General features: G+C 38.0%; 1 protein-coding gene across 1 annotated transcript; it reads right to left on the bottom strand.

Annotated features, from left to right (window-relative positions):
- Window positions 1-19,251: 19,251 nt before the first annotated feature.
- On the bottom strand, window positions 19,252-21,392 carry LOC117337504 (sodium- and chloride-dependent glycine transporter 2-like). Its single transcript, XM_033898511.1, has 3 exons — window positions 20,867-21,392; window positions 19,981-20,148; window positions 19,252-19,495 (listed from the first exon to the last, which is right to left on the bottom strand). Exons 1-3 carry the CDS (start codon window positions 20,939-20,941, stop codon window positions 19,277-19,279), a joined length of 462 nt encoding a protein of 153 aa, XP_033754402.1. The 5' UTR covers window positions 20,942-21,392; the 3' UTR covers window positions 19,252-19,276.
- Window positions 21,393-21,448: the final 56 nt, after the last annotated feature.

Raw genomic sequence — 21,448 nt, 5'->3', positions numbered from 1 at the left:
GAAGAAAATAAAAAAAATTTCTATCGCGAAACTTTCGCGTAATTACGCGAAACTAACGCGTTATTACGCGAAACTTACGCGTTATATCGCGAAACTTTCGCGTAATTACGCGAAACTAACGCGTTATATCGCGAAACTAACGCGTTATATCGCGAAACTTTCGCGTTATTACGCGAAACTAACGCGTTATATCGCGAAACTTTCGCGTAATTACGCGAAACTAACGTGTTATATCGCGAAACTTTCGCGTAATTACGCGAAACTAACGCGTATTAGGCTATGATATGACTGTGATATTCCCCCTTTCCTGATTAGCCAATTCTAAACATTCTCACTTTGCACAAATATTATTATCAACCCCGAAGCCGTGCTACAGTGTAGGACAAAACACCCCGACCCCAACCCCCGGACTTTAGCCCCCCACCCACGGACAAAAGCCCCGTCTATATAAATTTAGTTGGTATACTTTATATACTATTAGTAAATCTGTATTTTTAATAGTAAATAGTGATGTTATAATACAAGTAGTATTTCATCGATAATCGCCGCTTACATGGTGCCAGCAGGTTCCTAAAACATCTCCTTTTTCAGTATCTGTGTCTCAAATTATAATATAATTATTGTAATTTTAGGAAATCATAGAAATAATATAAAAATAAATTAATACAACAGTTCAATAAGTTGTTGTTTGAAGCGGTTGTTTATATTGCAGAAGCCACTGGTGACTGAAGTCACTTTTACATATTTGTATATATAGCACTTAATTTAACTCAATATAACCATTGCTAAAATCAGACAATGAATTTTTTTTTCAAATCAATAAAAAATATTTATTTTTATAAAGGGGCTTTTGTCTACTTTTTGATTAGTGTGAAGGGGCTTTTGTCCTAGAGGCTAATGTCCACGGGGGCTTTTGTCCGTGCCCCCTCTCGCTACAGAGTGATATGATCACCAAATAGTAAAGTACGTACCCAAATATAATAACAGGGCCTATTCCGCAATCCTTGACGTCAAATCCAGGGTGACATAACAATCCAACAACTCGATTACGCACCCAAATATAGTAACAAGGGAATTTCCAACTATCCATGTCGTCAAAAATGTATGCTTACATGTACATGTAGTTACGCGCTCCCGGACAGAGTTTAATAGACTGAATTCTTAAATGTTTTAGTTTTTACATTTTGTTGAATTTTAAGTAACAATAAACAATATAGTTAAAATTCATTGTTGACTTTGACTTATTAATTGTCATTTTGAACTTTTCTCCGGTCGATCACTATTATTTTTTCAATCCTATGACAGGTAATGATAATCATTCTGTAATATGAAAATGTATCGGTTTTGTCATATAATTAAGCAGTTATCGACCTGTTTTCAGGTGAACACGATGACCTTCGGCCTCGGGAAATATCATTTTCTCGAGTTTATCAATCATAATATTCACCTGAAAACAGGTCGATAATTGTATAATATCACGAAAGTTTTGCTTTATTATGCGCAGCAGGTTCTATAAGACTATGAAATGGTTTCAGAGAATCAGATAATGACTCTAAAGATGGAGGGCGAGAACGAAGTTGTTTTTCTGAAACAGGTCGATAATTGTATAATATCACGAAAGTTTTGCTTTATTATGCGCAGCAGGTTCTATAAGACTATGAAATGGTTTCAGAGAATCAGATAATGACTCTAAAGATGGAGGGCGAGAACGAAGTTGTTTTTCTGTCCAGAAATTTGTAATTCATTGAGAATGAATAATGCAACATCGGATATATCCGAGAACTAATTTCCCTATTGTTAAACACTATCGTTTCAAATATCGTTTAAGTGTTGAATTGCTGAAAACAACACTATCCACTTTTGTTAAAAAAACTCAAAATTTCAGCTTGGGATAGGCAAGCTCAAAATAAAATCTCACTAAACTGTCGTGCCTCATGTCAATACTCTTCAAAAGTAGTCGATACTTCTTATAGCTATCTATATATATTCGTGATATAACACGTTAGTTTCGCGTAATAACGCGTAAGTTTCGCGTTATTACGCGATAGTTTCCGGTAATAACGCGAAAGTTTCGTGATATAACGCGTTAGTTTCGCGTAATTACGCGAAAGTTTCGCGATATAACGCGAAAGTTTCGCGATATAACGCGTTAGTTTCGCGTAATTACGCGAAAGTTTCGCAATATAACGCGTTAGTTTCGCGTTATTACGCGATAGTTTCGCGATATAACGCGTTAGTTTCGCGTAATTACGCGAAAGTTTCGCGATATAACGCGAACATTTTTTTATTTTCTTCTCCGAAAATGGTCTCAACCGGCTTTCGTAATATCTATATATATATAGATATAATAATAAAAAAAAACTCGACGACTGGCTTTCAAGCGCTTTCGCAGCTCTTGCTGCTCATCAGGAAAGTGTTTATTTTGAAAAGACAACTTAATGTTTCCACTTTATAATATACATGTGGAGGGTTTTTCACTTTATAATAGATATATATATATATAATTCTTTTTCTTTTTTAAATTCGACAGTGAAGAGCAAAAACGTGAACTCTACAGTGATTTTGACAAAACATATTTTACAAAGACACTTTTGATCAGGAACCACACCGCAGGTATGTAATGAAATTTATCGATCATTTATCTTTAAATGTTTCAATAATGAAAGGTAGCACAAAAGACACGTTCACTATCAAGGACTGTCCTCAGATACTTAAGGGAGTTTGACAGATAAGAATGTATCTGTTCCATCAATTGTAACTTTGTATCCTCATCGTTTCTTTTTTTTTTGTCTGCTCTACCTTTCGGTGTTTCGGTGATCATATGGCGGGCTTTTGCGAGCAGGCTAAATACATTTGCAGAAGACAAAATAGTTAATGTCGATACAGTTGCATCATAAAGAAGGTTTCAAATGCCAATTTCCTGTTGTATTTGGACAATCCGTACGTATTCATTACGATCCAGTTATACCAAGTTATTTTATCGACAGCTGTTAGTAATGTTAGGTATCGTGATGTTCATCACAAACCGCCTTGTTTCATATATTTCTGGTTAGGCGATTTTGTGCCGGTAACAGCACGAGTCAAAAATTAGTTTCCTTTGTCATTTTAAATATACGACGATGACGGGTCTGAGACAAGACCGTCAGGGAATCCTCAACTGCTTTTCCTCTGGAATTGAAATGAAACACAATATACAGGCATATACCACATTTATACCTTTAGCGCATAAAGGGAACTTACATAATGTAATTAATTTAAGCACTAATTTTCCACAAAGTCATTTCAATCGTCATATTAGTATCATACTCCGCAGCGAAGTTAGGTAGTATCCTAGAACAAGCGTATCTGTTTGCCCGTCCGGTGTCCGTCGTCCGTCAAAATTTGCTCCAAAATCACTACTAGTAAAAAAAAAAATTGGTTTTGACCAAATTTGGTCAGAAACATCCTTGGCAAAAAGGGAACACATTTAGCATAAATGGTGACTGATCCCGAAGGAACCGGCCCATTAGGGGAAATTTAGACAATGCCTTAAAATCGCAACTAGTCTTAAATTTATGAATGGATTTAACTTAATTTGGTCAGAAACATCAGGGAAGGGAAACAGATTTTACATAAACGGTGACGCTGACCCCCAGGGGCCAGAAGGGCGGGACACCATAGGGGAAATAAGGGTAATGCCTTCAAATCGGTACTAGTCTTAAAGTTATGAATTGATTTTAACAAAATTTAGTCTGATGATCCTTGGGGGAAGGTGAACAGATTTTGCATTAATGACGTTCTGACCATCAAGGGGACAGAGGGGCGAGGTCAAATAGGGGAAATAGAGGAAATGTCTTTAAATCGCTACTAGTAATAATAAAGTTATAAGGGATCAACACAATCCTGATGTAAAAGTAGACCCGAGGGTCAAAAACTTGTATTTTCACTGCAAAACTCATATTTTAACTGCAAAATCTAAGTTTTGCTAGTTTGATCAATTTCTATATTGCACTTGCAAAAATGCAAAACCATATCATTGTTTGAGATCGACAAATAAAGCTATTAACGAAAATAACATAACACTATGTTGACTTTTGGTCAAATTCAACCACGTGAGCGATACAGGTCCTAAGGGCCTCTTGTTTGGACTCTTGTATGTCTCGACCATGTGACAGAACCCAAAGCCTTTCTCACAGGGGCGAACGCTCAAGGCAAAAGTGAGGCATTGTCAAGGAGGCAATCTAATTAAAATCTAGATGGCGATTCCCACTACGTTACATGAATATCTAAGAACATTCCATAAGGGGTTACGTTCTGATGACCTCTAGAGATGTGTGTATTTTACTTTCAGGGCGAATAGTCAATTTGTCAATGTCATCAAAGCAAAACAACATTTCTGCACTTAAAATTTTATGTGACACTCTGTACAACCCCAAAGCTAAATGGTTTTATATCTATATAAAAAACTCGACGACTGGCTTTCAAGCGCTTTCGCAGCTCTTGTTGCTCGTCAGGAAAGTGTTTATTTTGAAAAGACAACTTAATGTTTTCACTTTATAATATACATGTGGAGGGTTTTTCACTTTATAATATATATATATATATAATTCTTTTTCTTTTTTAAATTCGACAGTGAAGAGACAAAAAAGTGAACTCTACAGTGATTTTGACAAAACATATTTATACAAAGACACTTTTGATCAGGAACCACATCGCAGGTATGTAATGAAATTTATCAATCATATATCTTTAAATGTTTCAATAATGAAAGGTAGCACAAAAGACACGTTCACTATCAAGGACTGTCCTCAGATACTTAAGGGAGTTTGACAGATAAGAATGTATCTGTTCCATCCATTGTAACTTTGTATCCTCATCGTTTCTTTTTTTTGTCTGCTCTACCTTTCGGTGTTTCGGTGATCATATGGCGGGCTTTTGCGAGCAGGCTAAATACATTTGCAGAAGACAAAATAGTTAATGTCGATACAGTTGCATCATAAAGAAGGTTTCAAATGCCAATTTTCCTGTTGTATTTGGACAATCCGTACGTATTCATTACGATCCAGTTATACCAAGTTATTTTATCGACAGCTGTTAGTAATGTTAGGTATCGTGCTGTTCATCACAAACCGCCTTGTTTCATATATTTCTGGTTAGGCGATTTTGTGCCGGTAACAGCACGAGTCAAAAATTAGTTTCCTTTGTCATTTTAAATATACGACGATGACGGGTCTGAGACAAGACTGTTAGGGAATCCTTAAGACTGCTTTTCCTCCGGAATTGAAATGAAACACAATATACAGGCATATACCACATTTATACCTTTAACGCATAAAGGGAACTTACATAATGTAATTAATTTAAGCGCTAATTTTCCACAAAGTCATTTCAATCGTCATATTAGTATCATACTCCGCAGCGAAGTTAGGTAGTATCCTAGAACAAGCGTATCTGTTTGCCCGTCCGGTGTCCGTCGTCCGTCAAAGTTTGCTCCAAAATCACTACTAGTAAAAACAAAATTGATTTTGACCAAATTTGGTCAGAAACATCGCACTGGGAGACACGAATGTAATAGTTTTTTTCATATTTTCTACTAATTCTGAAATTTTCACCAATTTTACCAAAAAAGAACTAATTTAATCCAACACAGTCCATTTTTCAGAAACGTATCTAATTATGAATTTTTATGGCTAATTTTCGACGATCAAAGTTAGTTCTGTGAATTATGTCCATTTTAACGTGACTACCGTCTAATTCTACCGAGATATCTAGAAGTCATGAATTTTACACTATTTATTTCATGAGCATCTAGAAATGTCCGACATGATCTATTTTTTTCTCCACTGACACTAATTCTCCTCATTGAATCTAATATCGACAGACAATCCAGTTTTCGTGAAAAATCGCCTAAAAATATACGTCAGGACGAATATTGCGAGATTCGCCTCGGGCAGTTCTGTCGCGCGGCGATACCAGCACTGCCAGCCGTAATTACTTTACCTGGACAGCAGTCATCCGTGACCACCGAGCTCCGCCGCTAGCCCCGACTGGGGAGCGCTCAGCCGTGAAGCTGTCTTACCCTAATCACCTATACTTACGATGTCGACCGGAAGGTGATATAATATATCTTCAAATGATAGGATATATTTATGCAATGAAAATATTTTGAGACGAGTTCCATTATCTATTTATATATAAACATAATTATGGAAAGGAAAATATTACGTTCAAAATACATCCCACAGTATTACTGTATTAACCCTTAGTATTCAAAAGATGAGAGATCTAATATGTATATGTAATACACAATTGCTGAATGTTTCTTTGTTTATTAGAAAATCGATGTAGCTTTTGTGCAGTAGGCATAAATTTGCTTATATATCAAGGTAAAATTATATTTTGACAGGATTTCTAAAGAGGAATAGGCGTGGCGGCCGCTTACAGTCAAGTTCACTCGATCCGCCACGCATGTAATTGTTACCTTACATCCCTATTTTGTATCGATTTCAACCGGAAAACTGACCTGTTTCTATAGCGCCCGGTATTCATTACCTATGGTCCCTGTTTTTACAGGTGAACTACGCCTAATTCACAAATTTCGGTCTCGGTAAAGTGCCTCACCGTCATGTTTTGATACAGTCGGCTGATCTCTTGATCACACCTATCGATGGTAATAATTACTTATAGAAGGTGAAGTCTACCGAAAAACCGACGGTTCAACAAGATTCTTTTTTCCACAAGTATTAATACTCAACTGGGGTAATCCGACTGATAATATCAATCCCTTTTTTGGAACACCATCCAAACAGACTGAAATCTTCGAAACATCACGCAAGCTACAGTCTTCGGCCTACGTTATTCATTTAATTGCAAAATATCCTCGTCCTCGTTGTATATCCTGCAACAATACACGAATCGTCGTTGATTAATTCTTAATTATAACAGACGTCCCAGTGTTTTTAAGTTGATCCTTCTGTTATATACCCGGAATATTTGACAATTAAATAAGTAAGGAAAATATGAATCTTATGTTTTAAGCGCCGAAGTAATTATATATAATTTTGCCTTAAGATAGGTTGATACAATTTTTCTCCCTATTTGCATATTTTTACTAACCAAGTACTATATTGATATAAAGTTTACATGAAACAAGTATCTTGATGAAATCATAAATGGACATTTTTTGGGGCCAATACATCTCATTGTTGCCCCTGCTCCTTTCGGGACTTCATTAATACGTTCGTAAATATTTACGAAAAAGTTACGCAAAACTTACAAAAATCCTAAGTGCGTATCACAAAGGTGTTCGTAACTTTTTTCGTATCTTACGTCAAATTCGTACGTTCTCCCGGTAAAAATATACCACTCTCTAACTTGGAGGGGGAAAGTAGGACGACACTTTAGAGGTAAAAATTGTACGCCGGTCCTTTTCCGGAGTCACGTACAGACAAGGAACTTTATTTTGTACGATAAAAACCACCGTATTATTGATAGATCTTTTTTTTCTTTTATACAATTCTAATTTAATATTGTTTATCATGCGGTAAAACAAACAATAACAACGCAATTTTCACAGATTTTGCTCATTGTCCATCGATACACATAATGTTCTTAAAATAGACTAACTATTGGCACATTCTCCGAATATGCGTACACTTAGTTTTATGCTATCTAATTAAAATCTAGATGGTCATTCTCACTACGTAGTGAAGTGAGAATGACCATCTTGATTTTAATTAGATTGAGTTTCATGACAATGTTTATTTTGCTGGCATCCTTCCTCGACATTCAAAACCCAGTTTCACCTCGAAACAATCGCTCACAAGGCATAATCGTTCTATTATGCTAATTTGTGTTGAGTACGACATCATTTGCAGTTAAAAGGAAGTTAAACAAAATAAATCAAACCAAACGACATCATTTTCTGTTCAAAAGGCATGCTTGCGCATGATTTTAAATTGTGTTCGTAAGTTACGACAGGGTGGATATGGCGTAAAGTTACGCAAGCTTTTTGCATAACTTGCGAACGTTCGTAAGTTATGAAGTTTTTGTGAAAGGCTTAATAATTCGTAAATGTGACTTACGCAAAATTCGTTAGTTACCAAACTTTGTAAATCGATACCCTGAATAGCTTCGTAATACACTAACAAGAGATCCCAGAGGGATCTTGGCGCCCACCATTGAATGATCTTCATAGGTTCCATGTCAGATTGATCTTTTCTCTACTTTTCCCTTCTTCTAAGTCTTACTAATCTGTGTAAATTCAGAAACAGCCCTCTATAGCTAGTACTTTTCAAACAAGGGGAAGCTATATAAAATTTAAGATTTAGCGATAATGGCTGTCTGTCGACCATGTTGTTTTTGGATTGGTCCCAATATGCAAAACTAGGCACTGAGGGGAACCTACATATGAAATTTGAGAAAGATCCCTTGAGTGCTTTCTGAGAAATAGCGATAACAAACTTCAATTGTCAAAATCCAAGATGGCTGCCTGTCGGCCATGTTGTTTACCGATTGGTCTCAAAATGCAAAATATGCATAACTAGGCAACAAGAGGAACCTACGTATGAAATTTGAGAAAGATCCCTTCATTACTTTCTGAGAAATAGCGATAACAAACTTAAATTGTCAAAATCCAAGATGGCTGCCTGTCGGCCATGTTGTTTTCCGATTGGTCTCAAAATGCAATATGCTTAACTAGGCACCAAGAGGAACATACATATGAAATTTGAGAAAGATCCCTTTAGTACTTTCTGAGAAATAGCGATAACAAACTTCAATTGTCAAAATCCAAGATGGCTGCCTGTCGGCCATGTTGTTTTCCGATTGGTCTCAAAATGCAATATGCATAACTAGGCACCAAGGGAAACTTGCATATGAAATTTGAGAAAGATCCCTTCAGTACTTTCTGAGAAATAGCGATAACAAACTTCAATTGTTAAAATCCAAGATGGCTGCCTGTCGGCCATGTTGTTTTCCGATTGGTCTCAAAATGCAATATGCATAACTAAGCACCAAGTGGAACCTACATATATAATTTGAGAAAGATCCCTTCAGTACTTTCTGAGAAATAGCGATAACAAACTTCAATTGTCAAAATCGAAGATAGCTGTCTGTCGGCCATGTTGTTTTTCGATTGGTCTCAAAATGCAATATGCATAACTAGGCACCAAGGGAAACCTACATATGAAATTTGAGAAAGATCCCTTCAGTACTTTCTGAGGATTAGCGATAACAAGAATTGTTTACGGACGGACGCAGGGTGATTTGAATAGCCCACCATCTGATGATGGTGGGCTAAAAACATAACTTACAAATTACCAAAAAGTATGTTTGCACGATACAGTTTGGTTTGGTGTATGTTGTTTAACGTCCTATTAACAGTTAAGGTCATTTAAGGACGGCCTCCCGTGCGTGCGACATGCATGCGTGTGGTGAGTGCGTATGTGTGTTTTGGGAGGCTGCGGTATGTTCGTGTAAAAGTCTCCTTGTGATAGGCCGGAACTTTTGCCGATTTAAAGTGCTACCTCACTGAAGCATACTGCCGAAGACACCCAGCAGCACACCCCTGCCCGGTCACATTATACTGACAACGGGCGAACCAGTCGTCCCACTCCTTGTATGCTGCATGTACAATTCTTACGCCCTACCTGCGATACTGATGAAACAATATTATCAGAAATAAGAAAAAAATCTAGTCTTGCTTGCTTTCTTGGATATCTTATACGCCAGGTAAATCCTCTGGTATCTGGGTGGCTATCTCTTTAAATGTCAACAAGAGACAGATTTTTAATTATCTCTAAAACTTTCCTTCGAGCTGCCCTATTGTGAATATTTTGGTAGTTATCGTAATCTTTATCAGGATTTAAAACGAGGTTAAAATCTCCACAGACAATTATATTATCATTACCAATGCTATCAACAGTATCTAAGATGAAGTTAAAACAATCAGGTGTATCTCGATTAGGACCGTAAAGGGAAATAAGCGTTGTTCTGTGACCATCTATTTCTATATCAATTCCAAGGAAATTCCCATTTGTATCTTTTTTTCTTTCAAAACCTTATTTTTAAAATTATTATTCAAAAGAATTGCGGTACCACGAGAGTTGGAAGAGAAAGAGCTGAAATAGCATTCAAAACCCCATTTATCTCTAACTAAATTTTCCTGTTGCAGGGATCACTTTGGGCAGAGATTTGGGGATTTTTACCCATGTTTTTAAAAAAAATCTCATTAAAAATTCAAAATTGCACCGCTTTATACAGGCAAATCTCATAGGAATTTTGCTAATCGTAAAATCTCCATAGGTTTAAAGAGCCAGAGTTATCCCTGCTGTTGTGATGTGAAATGAGTGTCTTGTAAGCAATATATGTGATATTTTTTGTCTTTAATGTAGGAGAAAACATCCTTTCGTTTGATTCTGTCACCAAGACCCTGGCAGTTTGCCGAAAAAACGGAAATGCTACTCATGTTATATCAAAGTCGAGACATAGTAATAATAAATTTGAATCTCCCCATACAGATAAAGAATGATAGAAATGAAAGTGTGGAAGTAAAAGCATATCTTTAGGTCAGGAAACTCTAGACCGCCACTCACCATAGCGAATAAATTACCGGAAGTACCGAAAAGACTATAAACTTATACTTATATAGTCTATATCAAAACAGCGCTTGACAAAGCTCTTTCTCAGTGTGCATCAGATAAAACATCTAACTGAATCAGATCGGAAAAGACAAATCCGGAAAGTGTTCACGATGAATATATTTAAGCGACGTAGCAATAACAAAATAGTAAAGGTTGATACTAGTGCACATACAAAGGGTGAGAAAAAAAATGTATATGCATCTCAAGCGAGATTAATATATATATATATGTATATATATAAGTAGCATTAATATTAAAACTAAGTAAATATGCTGAATTTTGAAAGCAGAAGTAGAAAAAAAAGAAGAAACAAGAGGCCCAAAGGGCCTTAACGGTCACCTGAGATTTGAAATATTTCGGCCAACTAAATTGACCCTTTTTGGCCCCACCCATCAGTCCTAATGGGGTCAGTCTATGAAGAGTATTTGATTCTAACATATAGTAGATAAGAAGATTTTTGAAATTTCAGTCAATTTGACCCTTTTTGGCCCCGCCCACCAGCCCCTGGGGGACAACTAGGGCCAACATGTACATAACAATTTTGGTAAAGCACCTTAAGACCCTTCCATCTATGAAGAGTATTTGATTCTACCATATCTGAGAGTAGAGAAGAAGATTTTTGAAGTTTCAGTCAATTTGACCCTTTTTGGCCCCGCCCACCAGCCCCTGGGGGTCAACCAGGGCCAACATGTACATCACATCAAACTGTCATCCCATGCTGATAATTTGATACAGGTTAGAATGAATTCCAATACAAATCCAACAAATAATAGTCAAAAATGTGATCTCCCTATATAAACTATAGTAAAGTTTACCCCCTTCCCAGGGACAAACGTGAGACCCCAGGGTCATGAAATTCACAATTTTGGTTTGCACCATAAGACCTCTTCATCTATGAAGAGTATTTGATTCTACAATATCTGAGAGTAGAGAAGAAGATTTTTGAAATTTCAGCCAATTTGAACTTTTCGGCCCCGCCCACCAGTCCCTGGGGGTCAACCAGGGCCAACATGTACATAACATCAAACTGTCATCCCATGCTGATAATTTGATACAAGTTAGAATGAATTCCAATAGAAATCCAACAAATAATAGTCAAAAATGTGATTTCCCTATATAAACTATAGTAAAGTTTACCCCCTCCCCAGGGGCAAACGTGAAACCCCAGGGTCATGAAATTCACAATTTTGATAAAGCACCTTAAGACCCTTCCATCTATGAAGAGTATTTGATTCTACCATATCTGAGAGTAGAGAAGAAGATTTTTGAAGTTTTAGTCAATTTGACCCTTTTTGGCCCCACCCCTCAGGCCCCTGGGGGCTGGGGACCATATAATTCACAATTTTGGTTGACCTTCAGCCATAGAAACTTTCTGCCAAATTTCATTGAATTTTGTTACGTGGTTTTGGAGAAGAAGTCGAAAATGTAAAAAGTTTACGGACGCACGACGCACGACGGACGACGGACGACGACGGACAAAAGGCGATTAGAATAGGTCACTTGAGACTTCGTCTCAGGTGACCTAAAAAGGCCGGAATGCCAAATTCGGTTATATAGCACAAAATAGAGAGAAGACTTATTCCATAAAAAAATAAGCTGTTGACAACATACAGCAAGTGTTTTAAGACAACAAACTATACAGAGACTATTATTATAGAAACAAGAAGTAGTTCTTGTTGTATATATTTCTCTATATATATATGATTACCTATATACATGTAGCTAACGAATCAATACGGAGAAATCACTAGTGTATATTGGAAATAAGATATTTTCGTATAGCTTACCTTACACGACAGAAACAATTTATCCATCAAAACAAGAGGCCCATTGGGCCTGTATCGCTCACCTGGTTGGATTAGACCAAATGTCAAAATAATGTTCATATTCAATTTGTTTGATTTGTAAATCTCTAACAATGCTATATATGGTTATAGTGTGGGAATCCGAACTGCTTTAAAGATTAATGAAGTCCAGATTCTCTAAGGTCTGAAAGACCTCAAGAATTGTTTTTAGAACATGCATTCATAACTTTATGATTAGTAGCGATTTAAAGGAATTACCTCTATTTCCTCTATTGGGCCCCGCCCATTTGGCCCCTCCGGGGTCAGAGCCACCATTTATGCAAAATCTGTTCCCCTTCCCTCAAGGATGTTTCTGACCAAATTGGGTTCAAATCCATTCATAACTTTATGACTAGTAGTGATTTAAAGGAATTACCTCTATTTCCCCTACTTGGCCCCGCCCCTTTGGCCAATCGGGGGTCAGAGCCACCATTTAGCAAAATCTGTTCCCCTTCCCTCAAGGATGTTTCTGACTAAATTGGGCTCAAATCCATTCATAACTTTATGACCAGTAGCGATTTAAAGGAATTACCTCTATTTCCTCTATTGGGCCCCACCCCTTTGGCCCCTTTGTGGTCAGAGTCACCATTTATGCAAAATCTGTTCCCCTTCCCCCAACGATGTTTCTGACCAAATTGGGTTCAAATCCATTCATAACTTGATGACTAGTAGTGATTTAAAGGAATTACCTCTATTTCCCCTACTGGGCCCCGCCCCTTTGGTCCATCGGGGGTCAGAGCCACCATTTAGCAAAATCTGTTCCCCTTCCCTCAAGGATGTTTCTGACTAAATTGGGCTCAAATCCATTCATAACTTTATGACCAGTAGCGATTTAAAGGAATTACCTCTATTTCCCCTATTGGGCCCCACCCCTTTGGCCCCTTTGTGGTCAGAGTCACCATTTATGCAAAATCTGTTCCCCTTCCCCCAAGGATGTTTCTGACCAAATTGGGTTCAAATCCATTCATAACTTCATGACTAGTAGTGATTAAAAGAAATTACCTCTATTCCCCCATTGGGCCCCGCCCCTTTGGCCCCATCGGGGTCAGAGTCACCATTTATGCAAAATCTGTTCCCCTTCCCCCAACGATGTTTCTGACCAAATTGGGTTCAAATCCAGTCACAACTTTATGACTAGTAGCGATTTAAAGGAATTGCCTCTATTTCCCCTATTGGGCCCCGCCCCTTTGGCCCCTCTGGGGTCAGAGCCACCATTTATGCAAAATCTGTTCCCCTTCCCCCAAGGATGTTTCTGACCAAATTGGGTTCAAATCCATTCATAACGTTATGACTAGTAGTGATTTAAAAGAATGATCTCTATTTCCCCTATTGGGCCCCGCCCCTTTGGCCCCTTGGGGGTCAGAGTCACCATTTACACAAAATCTGTTCCCCTTCTGCCAAGAATGTTTCGGGCCAAATTTGGTCAAAATCCAATAAAAACTTTTTGAGTAGTAGCGATTTGAAGCAAATGTTGACGGACGACGGACGACGGACGGACGCTGCGCCATGACATAAGCTCACCGGACCTTCGGTCCAGGTGAGCTAAAAAAAAAACGGAACAAATATACATCCTCACTTACGAATCCATACAGAAAATATACGGAAAAAATACTCTTCTGTCTTCACTAGGTACTCAACTCACTCAACAAGAGTTCCTGACAAGATCTCAGGACAGACTTTTTTATGTTTTTTTCAAAATTTGTCATTACATGTAAAAAGCAGATGTCAACACACACTCTCATTTTCACACATGTTGAAAAGGCATCATCATAATAATTGATCATAATCATCATCACCATCAGCATCATGATCATTCATCAACATCAGGACAGTCTTTTCTTCTATCCAAGCTTAACGCCACTGTAAATATATTCCATTGCTTCCTCATTGTTGTGTCATGTTACAAACGCATTACCGTTTGTACAGGTCTCGCGCAACTTATTATTGCACTATATGTTATTACCATTGACTCAATTCCCTCCATCGCTCATTTGAAATTCAAATGTTGTGAAATTTATATCAAATTAAAGTTGAAAATGATATTATTTGATAGGTTTAATAACATATAAGAGCACAGCAGTACTTGGAAGACAGTAACCCTGAAATCTACAGTGAACTAGGGAACCCCCCCACCTTGGAATTCCTGCCTTTTTACACTTGGAATCCTACGTCTTTTTATTTATACCAGGTGTTTATTTTTTTTAGATTTTCAAAACTTCAAGACACTATTCTTTATTCTCCTATATAGAGAAAGTGCCCATTTTATGTAATATTTACTCGGGAAATACCTAAAAACCTAAGAAACACATTTTTTTCAAGAACTTGGTTCAGGTGAAACACCAGCTGATTGGCTCAGTCAGTTGTGCTAGACTTGCATAGACGATGCCGTTCAAGTAAAGATCCACTAACAATCCAAGCTTCTTTGACAGCCCCATTGTTATAGGTTGAACCTGCATACGGCTTGTCGTAAAACAAAACAAACTTCGCTAAAAATGATAGTTTTATTGTAAATTGTGCAGATTTATGTGAACATATATTTCCAAATTCCCGAGCCCTGCAGGTAGGGTGTAAGAATTGTACCTGCTGCCCCCATTGCATGATCGTAGGAGGCGACTAAATTTGGGATCTTATCTTTTATCTTCTTAACAACTTTCTTCTTCCTAACGTCACCCTTGACACTGCCTCACTTTTGGCCTTTAGTTGAGCGTTCGCCCCTGTGAGGAAGGCTTTGGGTTCTGTCCCCTAGCCGAGACATACCAGAGTCTTAAAAAATGGTAGTTGCTTCTCCTGCTTAGCGCTCAGCATACAAGGAGTGGGACGACTGGTTCGCCCGTTGTCAGTATAATGTGACCGGGTGGGGTGTCCTGCTGGGTGTCTTCGGCAGTATGCTTCATCGAGGTAGCACTATAAATCGGCAAAAGTTCCGGCCTATCACAAGGAGACTTAACACGAACATACCACAGCCTCCCAGAACACACATACGCACTCACCACACGCATGCATGTCGCACGCACGGGAGGCCGTCCTTAAATAGCCTTAGCTGTTAATAGGACGTTAAACAAAATAAACCAAACCAAACTCCCGATTAACGTTTATGTCATTTCGATTCTTCAAAGAGTTACCTCCCTTAACACGGATCCGTTTACACTGTGGCAACCGTCTCAAGAGAACATCCTTTTAACTATTTTCACCCTCTATATATTTGAGCTTCTTTTTTGTTTTGAATTTGAAAAGACGAGGAGAAAGTATCCAAAAGCATGCAATCTTGAAGCATATACAGTTTCTACGACCTACATGCAGAACATTCATCCATGAAACTGGTTTATAGTGTTTCTTATTCATTATTTTATACTTTCAGAGCTGGAATTAGTGATGTGGAAGTACTGGAAAGCTGCCGTCATTGCCGTTACTCAGTGCATTGTAATATTCTACCTCGTTTTCCATACCAAATTACCAACTCATGGAACTGGAAAATCACCTACGGAGCAAAAACCATCCATCATATTGTTTTCAGCATGGAAAACATTCCCTGAAAGATATGAAGTATTCAACAACACTTTACGTAACTGGCCTTTACTACAACCGCACGTAAAACTCTATCTCTTCACCGACGATTATATACCCGGTTTAAGAGAGTATGAAAAATTAGGATGGACAGTGCTGCCAATAAAAAGACAAATCGAAGGTTGTGTCGTTATCAAGGACTTATACCTGAAAGTCATGCAACTAGAACCAGACGCAAAGCTATATGCACTTGTTAACGGAGACATTGTTTTAACTAGTTCTTTCATCAACAATTTACACGCAATCATCAGATCTCCTCTACTTATCAATCAAACCTTTTTCTTAACAGGAAGGAAATTAAAGATTGAAAATTTCACACGAGAGGAAACAAGCTCATGGGAAAATATTGAAAGAGCCTCGAAGAGGGGAGTGTTGGAACAGGTATGGGGGATTGATTATTACATAACCCCTCCAAGCTATCATTGGCATCAGTACCCGGATCTGCAATTTTGGCGTCCCGTTTACGATAATTGGATGATTTGGGATGCTCGAAGAAGAGGCCTTGTCGTGATCGATGCCACGATCACTCTCTTAGCAGCACATCAAAATGCGCCTTACCCAAAAGATCGTGGGGAGGTGTATAATAACTACAAGTTTATCAATGTTTCCCGTGGAGAACTCATCAGAACGGGAACCACTGCGTGCATCGAGTTTCAAACGGTGTTCGTACATGGCGTGATAACGCTTCAAAAACGGAATCAAATACCACAAAATTGCATATTTTAACGATTAAAGTTGGATTTCAACTACTCCGCTGAATTTTACATATATAAAATGCATATGAACCGATAGATTGAAGTCTTCTGAAGGAATCGGTAGTAGGATTATGTAGGTAGGTGTAGATTTTGTTCGGAACAAAATAAGTTTGAAAAACATAGGTCAGAATTTCAAAAGCGATGGGATGTTTCTCTTGTCTATAACGTAAGAGGCGACTAAATTTGGGATCTTATCTTTTCTCTTCCTAATGTCTCCCTTGACACTGCCTCACTTTTGGCCTTTTATTGAGAGGAAGACTTTGGGTTCTGTCCCCTAGCCGAGACATACCAGAGTCTTTAAAAATGGTAGTTGCTGCTCCTGCTTAGCGCTCAGCATACTAGAGTGGGACGACTGGTTAGCCCGTTTTCAGTATAATGTGACCGGATGGGATGTGCTGCTGGGCGTCTTCGGTATTATGCTTCAGTGAGGTAGCACTATAAATCGGCAAAAGTTCCGGCCTATCACAAGGAGACTTAACACGAACATACCGCGGCCTCCCAAAACACACATACGCACTCACCACACGCATGCATGTCGCACGCACGAGAGGCCGTCCTTAAATGACCTTAGCTGTTAATAGGACGTTAAACAAAATAAACCAAACCAAACCATTAAACAACTTCTTCTTGATAACTATGAGGCCGAGAGACCCAATATTAGGTCTGTAGGATGATATTATGAACTGCTACCAAGTTTGTTCAAATGGATGACCTTGACCTTCATTCAAGGTCACGGGTGAAATATGCTTAGATATTTAAATGACTTATTTTTGATAACCAAAAGGCCCAGAGACCCAATATTAGGTATGTAGCACGCTGGCATGAAGCGCTACCAAGTTTGTTCAAATAGATGACCTTGACCTTCATTAAAGGTCACAGGGGTCAAATATGCTAAAATATATCATAACTCAGGTCACCGTTAAGGCCCATGAGCCTCTTGTCTATGTAACTAGCCATGTGCCTTGTAATTAAACAAAATTCCAGACCCCTGCACATGCGTTATGGAACTATTGCATAAAAACGGTTATTAAACCAAGTTCAAAAATGAGCGTGGAAATATAAGTACAATATTCCATCAATACTTCGAGTGAAAACATCAAAGGCGATGACATCCAAGATCCAAGAAATGAATTAACATAAGCACCGCCTTTAGGCAAAAATGCATATAAATTACTACACGGCGAGGCAAGTGAATTGAACGAGTGAACCTTTAATACAGACATGTAAATGTGATGTTTGCAAGGTATTTGTTTTTTTTCCACACAGTTGACAGATTAGACCATCAGGAAAAACATTCATTCCTACGGTGAGTAAAGCCGTGGCTGTTAAAATATTACCAGTTTTGTATCCCCTCGCGCGACGAGTCGCCGAGGGGATATAGGGATTTGCCCTTACGGTTTGGTTTGGTTTATATTGTTTAACGTTCTATTAACAGCTAAGGTCATTTAAGGACGGCCTCCCGTACGTGCGACATGCATGCGTGTGGTGAGTGCGTATGTGTGTTTTGGGAGGCTGTGGTATGTTCGTGTTAAGTCTCCTTGTGATAGGCCGGAACTTTTGCCGACTTATAGTGCTACCTCACTGAAGCATACTGCCGAATACACCAAGCAGCACACCCCACCCGGTCACATTATACTGACAACGGGCAAACCAGTCGGCTCACTCCAAATATGCTGAGCGCTAAGCAGGAGTAGCAACTACCATATTTAAAGACTCTGGTATGTCTCGGCTAGGGGGACAGAACCTAAAGCCTTCCTCACGGCTCCGTGCCGGGCACACATACCCTACTCATTCCTTCCTCTTGAAACGAGAGGATCCACCGGTGTGTTATGCATGTGATGCTCAATTCACAGTGGAGCATTTTTTAATAGAATGTTCCGATTTCAAGCACATTCGTGATAAATACTTTCCGAGTCACGGATATGAAAACCCTTTTAAGTTCCGTGGATTCGAAAACAATATTTAGCTATTGGAAAGAAATCGATCTATTCTATAGACTTTAATGTCTTTTACGTTACTCTCTTTGACGTTCTTTATATATATCACAAAGTTCTCATAATCTATTCGTACATATATATATTTTACCATTTTTAACCAACTTTTTTATCGTAATGAAATACAATACGAATGCTTTTAAAATTGACAAATTTTATCTGATTTTAACGTTAAAGATAAAGAACGATAGTATATTGTTTGGCCCTAAATGACCCTAGTTGTCGATTGGCCGTAAGACATAAACAAACATATGCATAGACTCATGAATTTAGATATATAGCTAACATTTTTTTTAATACCATAGCTTCCAGAGATACACAGCTTTCTAAGTTTCCTAGCGTAAAGGCAATAAAATTTATCTTTTACAGTTCAACTGATAACGACAACACTACATGAATCATTTTTAGAATTTAATACAAGTGATAAAGATACATGAAAATTAAAACAATATAAATTAAAATATCAATATACATTATTGGTATTTTAATTCAAAATATCAATATATATTAGCGGTATATTTCAAGACTGCGCATTCGCTGTCGTCCAAAACAATGCTTTCACTGTTAATACTAATACCTCCACGCCCTGTCAGGTTAAACCAAGCTAACTGTGATAATGAGCTGCCACGTGATATCTCTGACTTCCGGTAAAGTTCTCTAAACTTAGGTTCTACTGGATACCATGTCAACATTGGCGATGAAGTCTTGCGAAAGCGCTACAACAATGATTATGGGATGAAGAAAGACATGACTGCAGATTTATAGAAAAAACAAGTTTAATATGGAGCACACTTTGAAATGTTTATCTTGAGATATAGAGGTTCCATTAATTTGTACCGAGAACATAAGATATCTGTGATATTTACAAAACGTTATTGATTATCGCTTTTTAGTTCATATGATGTATCATTACTTTTTTTTTAAATACCCGTCATAAAGATCTCATTGATGCTTTTTTACCTGGGCGATTTTCCGAGACAGTATACGGCCACATTACCCCAGGTAGGTAAAATCCCTGAGTCGATGTTCCTGTGGACAGTACTTACCTGAGTCAAGGTCTCCATGGACTACACCTACCTGAGTCAAGGTCTCCATGGACTACACCTACCTGAGTCGATGTCCCCATGAACTGTACTTACCTGAGTCAAGGTCTCCATGGACTACGACTACCTGAGTCATTGTCCCCATGAACTACACTTACCTGAGTCAATGTACCGCTTGATTGCTTAAGTAGAACTATAAACATCACAAAGAAAGGCAGAACTGTAAGAGTGACCAGTGCCCAGCCCAGTACATTACAGTAGTCCGGGTAGATGTAGGTTCCATATGTGGGAGGGCGGTAGGAAAAGAAACTGATCACCAACAGCATCTACAGGAAAATTGTGCAAAAGACACACAAGTAAAATTATATTTCATTAGGAATGAATCAATACTGTATAGGTCTTATTATCCATAAAAACTACATGAAACATCTGTTAAGTCTTTCGTTCTTTGACTCTTCTTCGAAGCTAAGAACTTGGTGTGGAAGTACCAACTTGTGATTAGAAGGATCGTAATTGGCCTTCAATATGTATGTAGAAATAAGGCTTGTGCAAGGATACTTAACACGAACATACCGCAGCCTCCCAAAACACACATACGCACTCACCACACGCATGCATGTCGCACGCACGGGAGGCCGTCCTTAAATGACCTTAGCTGTTAATAGGACGTTAAACAAGATAAACCAAACCAAACTGCCGTTAATACAGCCAGAATCAATAATATACGACAAATCATTTTCTACTCTATTGGACCATATAATTGATGTTGATTGCTTTACTTAATTTTGAACATGTGACTCAACATCAAACATAGATTGCGTATATGAAATTGGTCAATATTTATTATTGTTTATACTTTAAATCCGTGAATGAACTGGTGTAGATATTTAGGGGAAAATACGAATTGTTGACTTGCTTGGATTATGATTACAATGACCATCTAAGATAAACAATTATATAACAACAAGGATTTCAAAGCTGAGTTGAGAGGATAAGATTAAATTCATTGTGTCATCAGTTCTATGTACTGTTTCTAACACATACAAACAGGGCCACGGGTGTGATGTAGGCAGCACTGACTCGGATGAATGCAGGAAGTGGACGTCCAAACATCATCATTGCGTCCCGGCTCACTCGGTCTCCTCCTTAAAATGAAACATGTCGAGATTATTTGCAACCAATATATTTCCGTTGACATTTGAGGTCTTTCATTTCCTCTGGTACAAGATTGATTAAATGTAATTATGGAATACCTCAACATTGACGTCGGTCTAACCGTATTTTAACATTAGCTCTATAGCATTAAACCAGGGCATACATTTATAATGAATTTTAATCTCATCTGATGTACCACGCTTGTAGACAAGTCAAATACGGGAAAGACGCCGACAAAACATCCCACAAAGTCGTTACTCCCTTTGTCACATCTACGATGAAGTAAGTCACTTAACGAATCTAGGAAAACGTTCTGCTTTTAGAAAACCGAATTGTTCTAATAAAAAACAATAAAAACAACCAGGAGATGAAATAAAACCTCAAATATGTTTTATTTAAAAAAAATTAATTTCACGGAAGTTATATGGAAGTTTCTATAAATAGCAACAGTGACCTTGACCTTTGAAACTT

This window comes from Pecten maximus, chromosome 11, assembly GCF_902652985.1.
Source record: "Pecten maximus chromosome 11, xPecMax1.1, whole genome shotgun sequence".
NCBI classification, from domain to species: Eukaryota; Metazoa; Mollusca; class Bivalvia; order Pectinida; family Pectinidae; genus Pecten; species Pecten maximus.
This window is presented reverse-complemented; position numbering and strand designations above follow the sequence as displayed.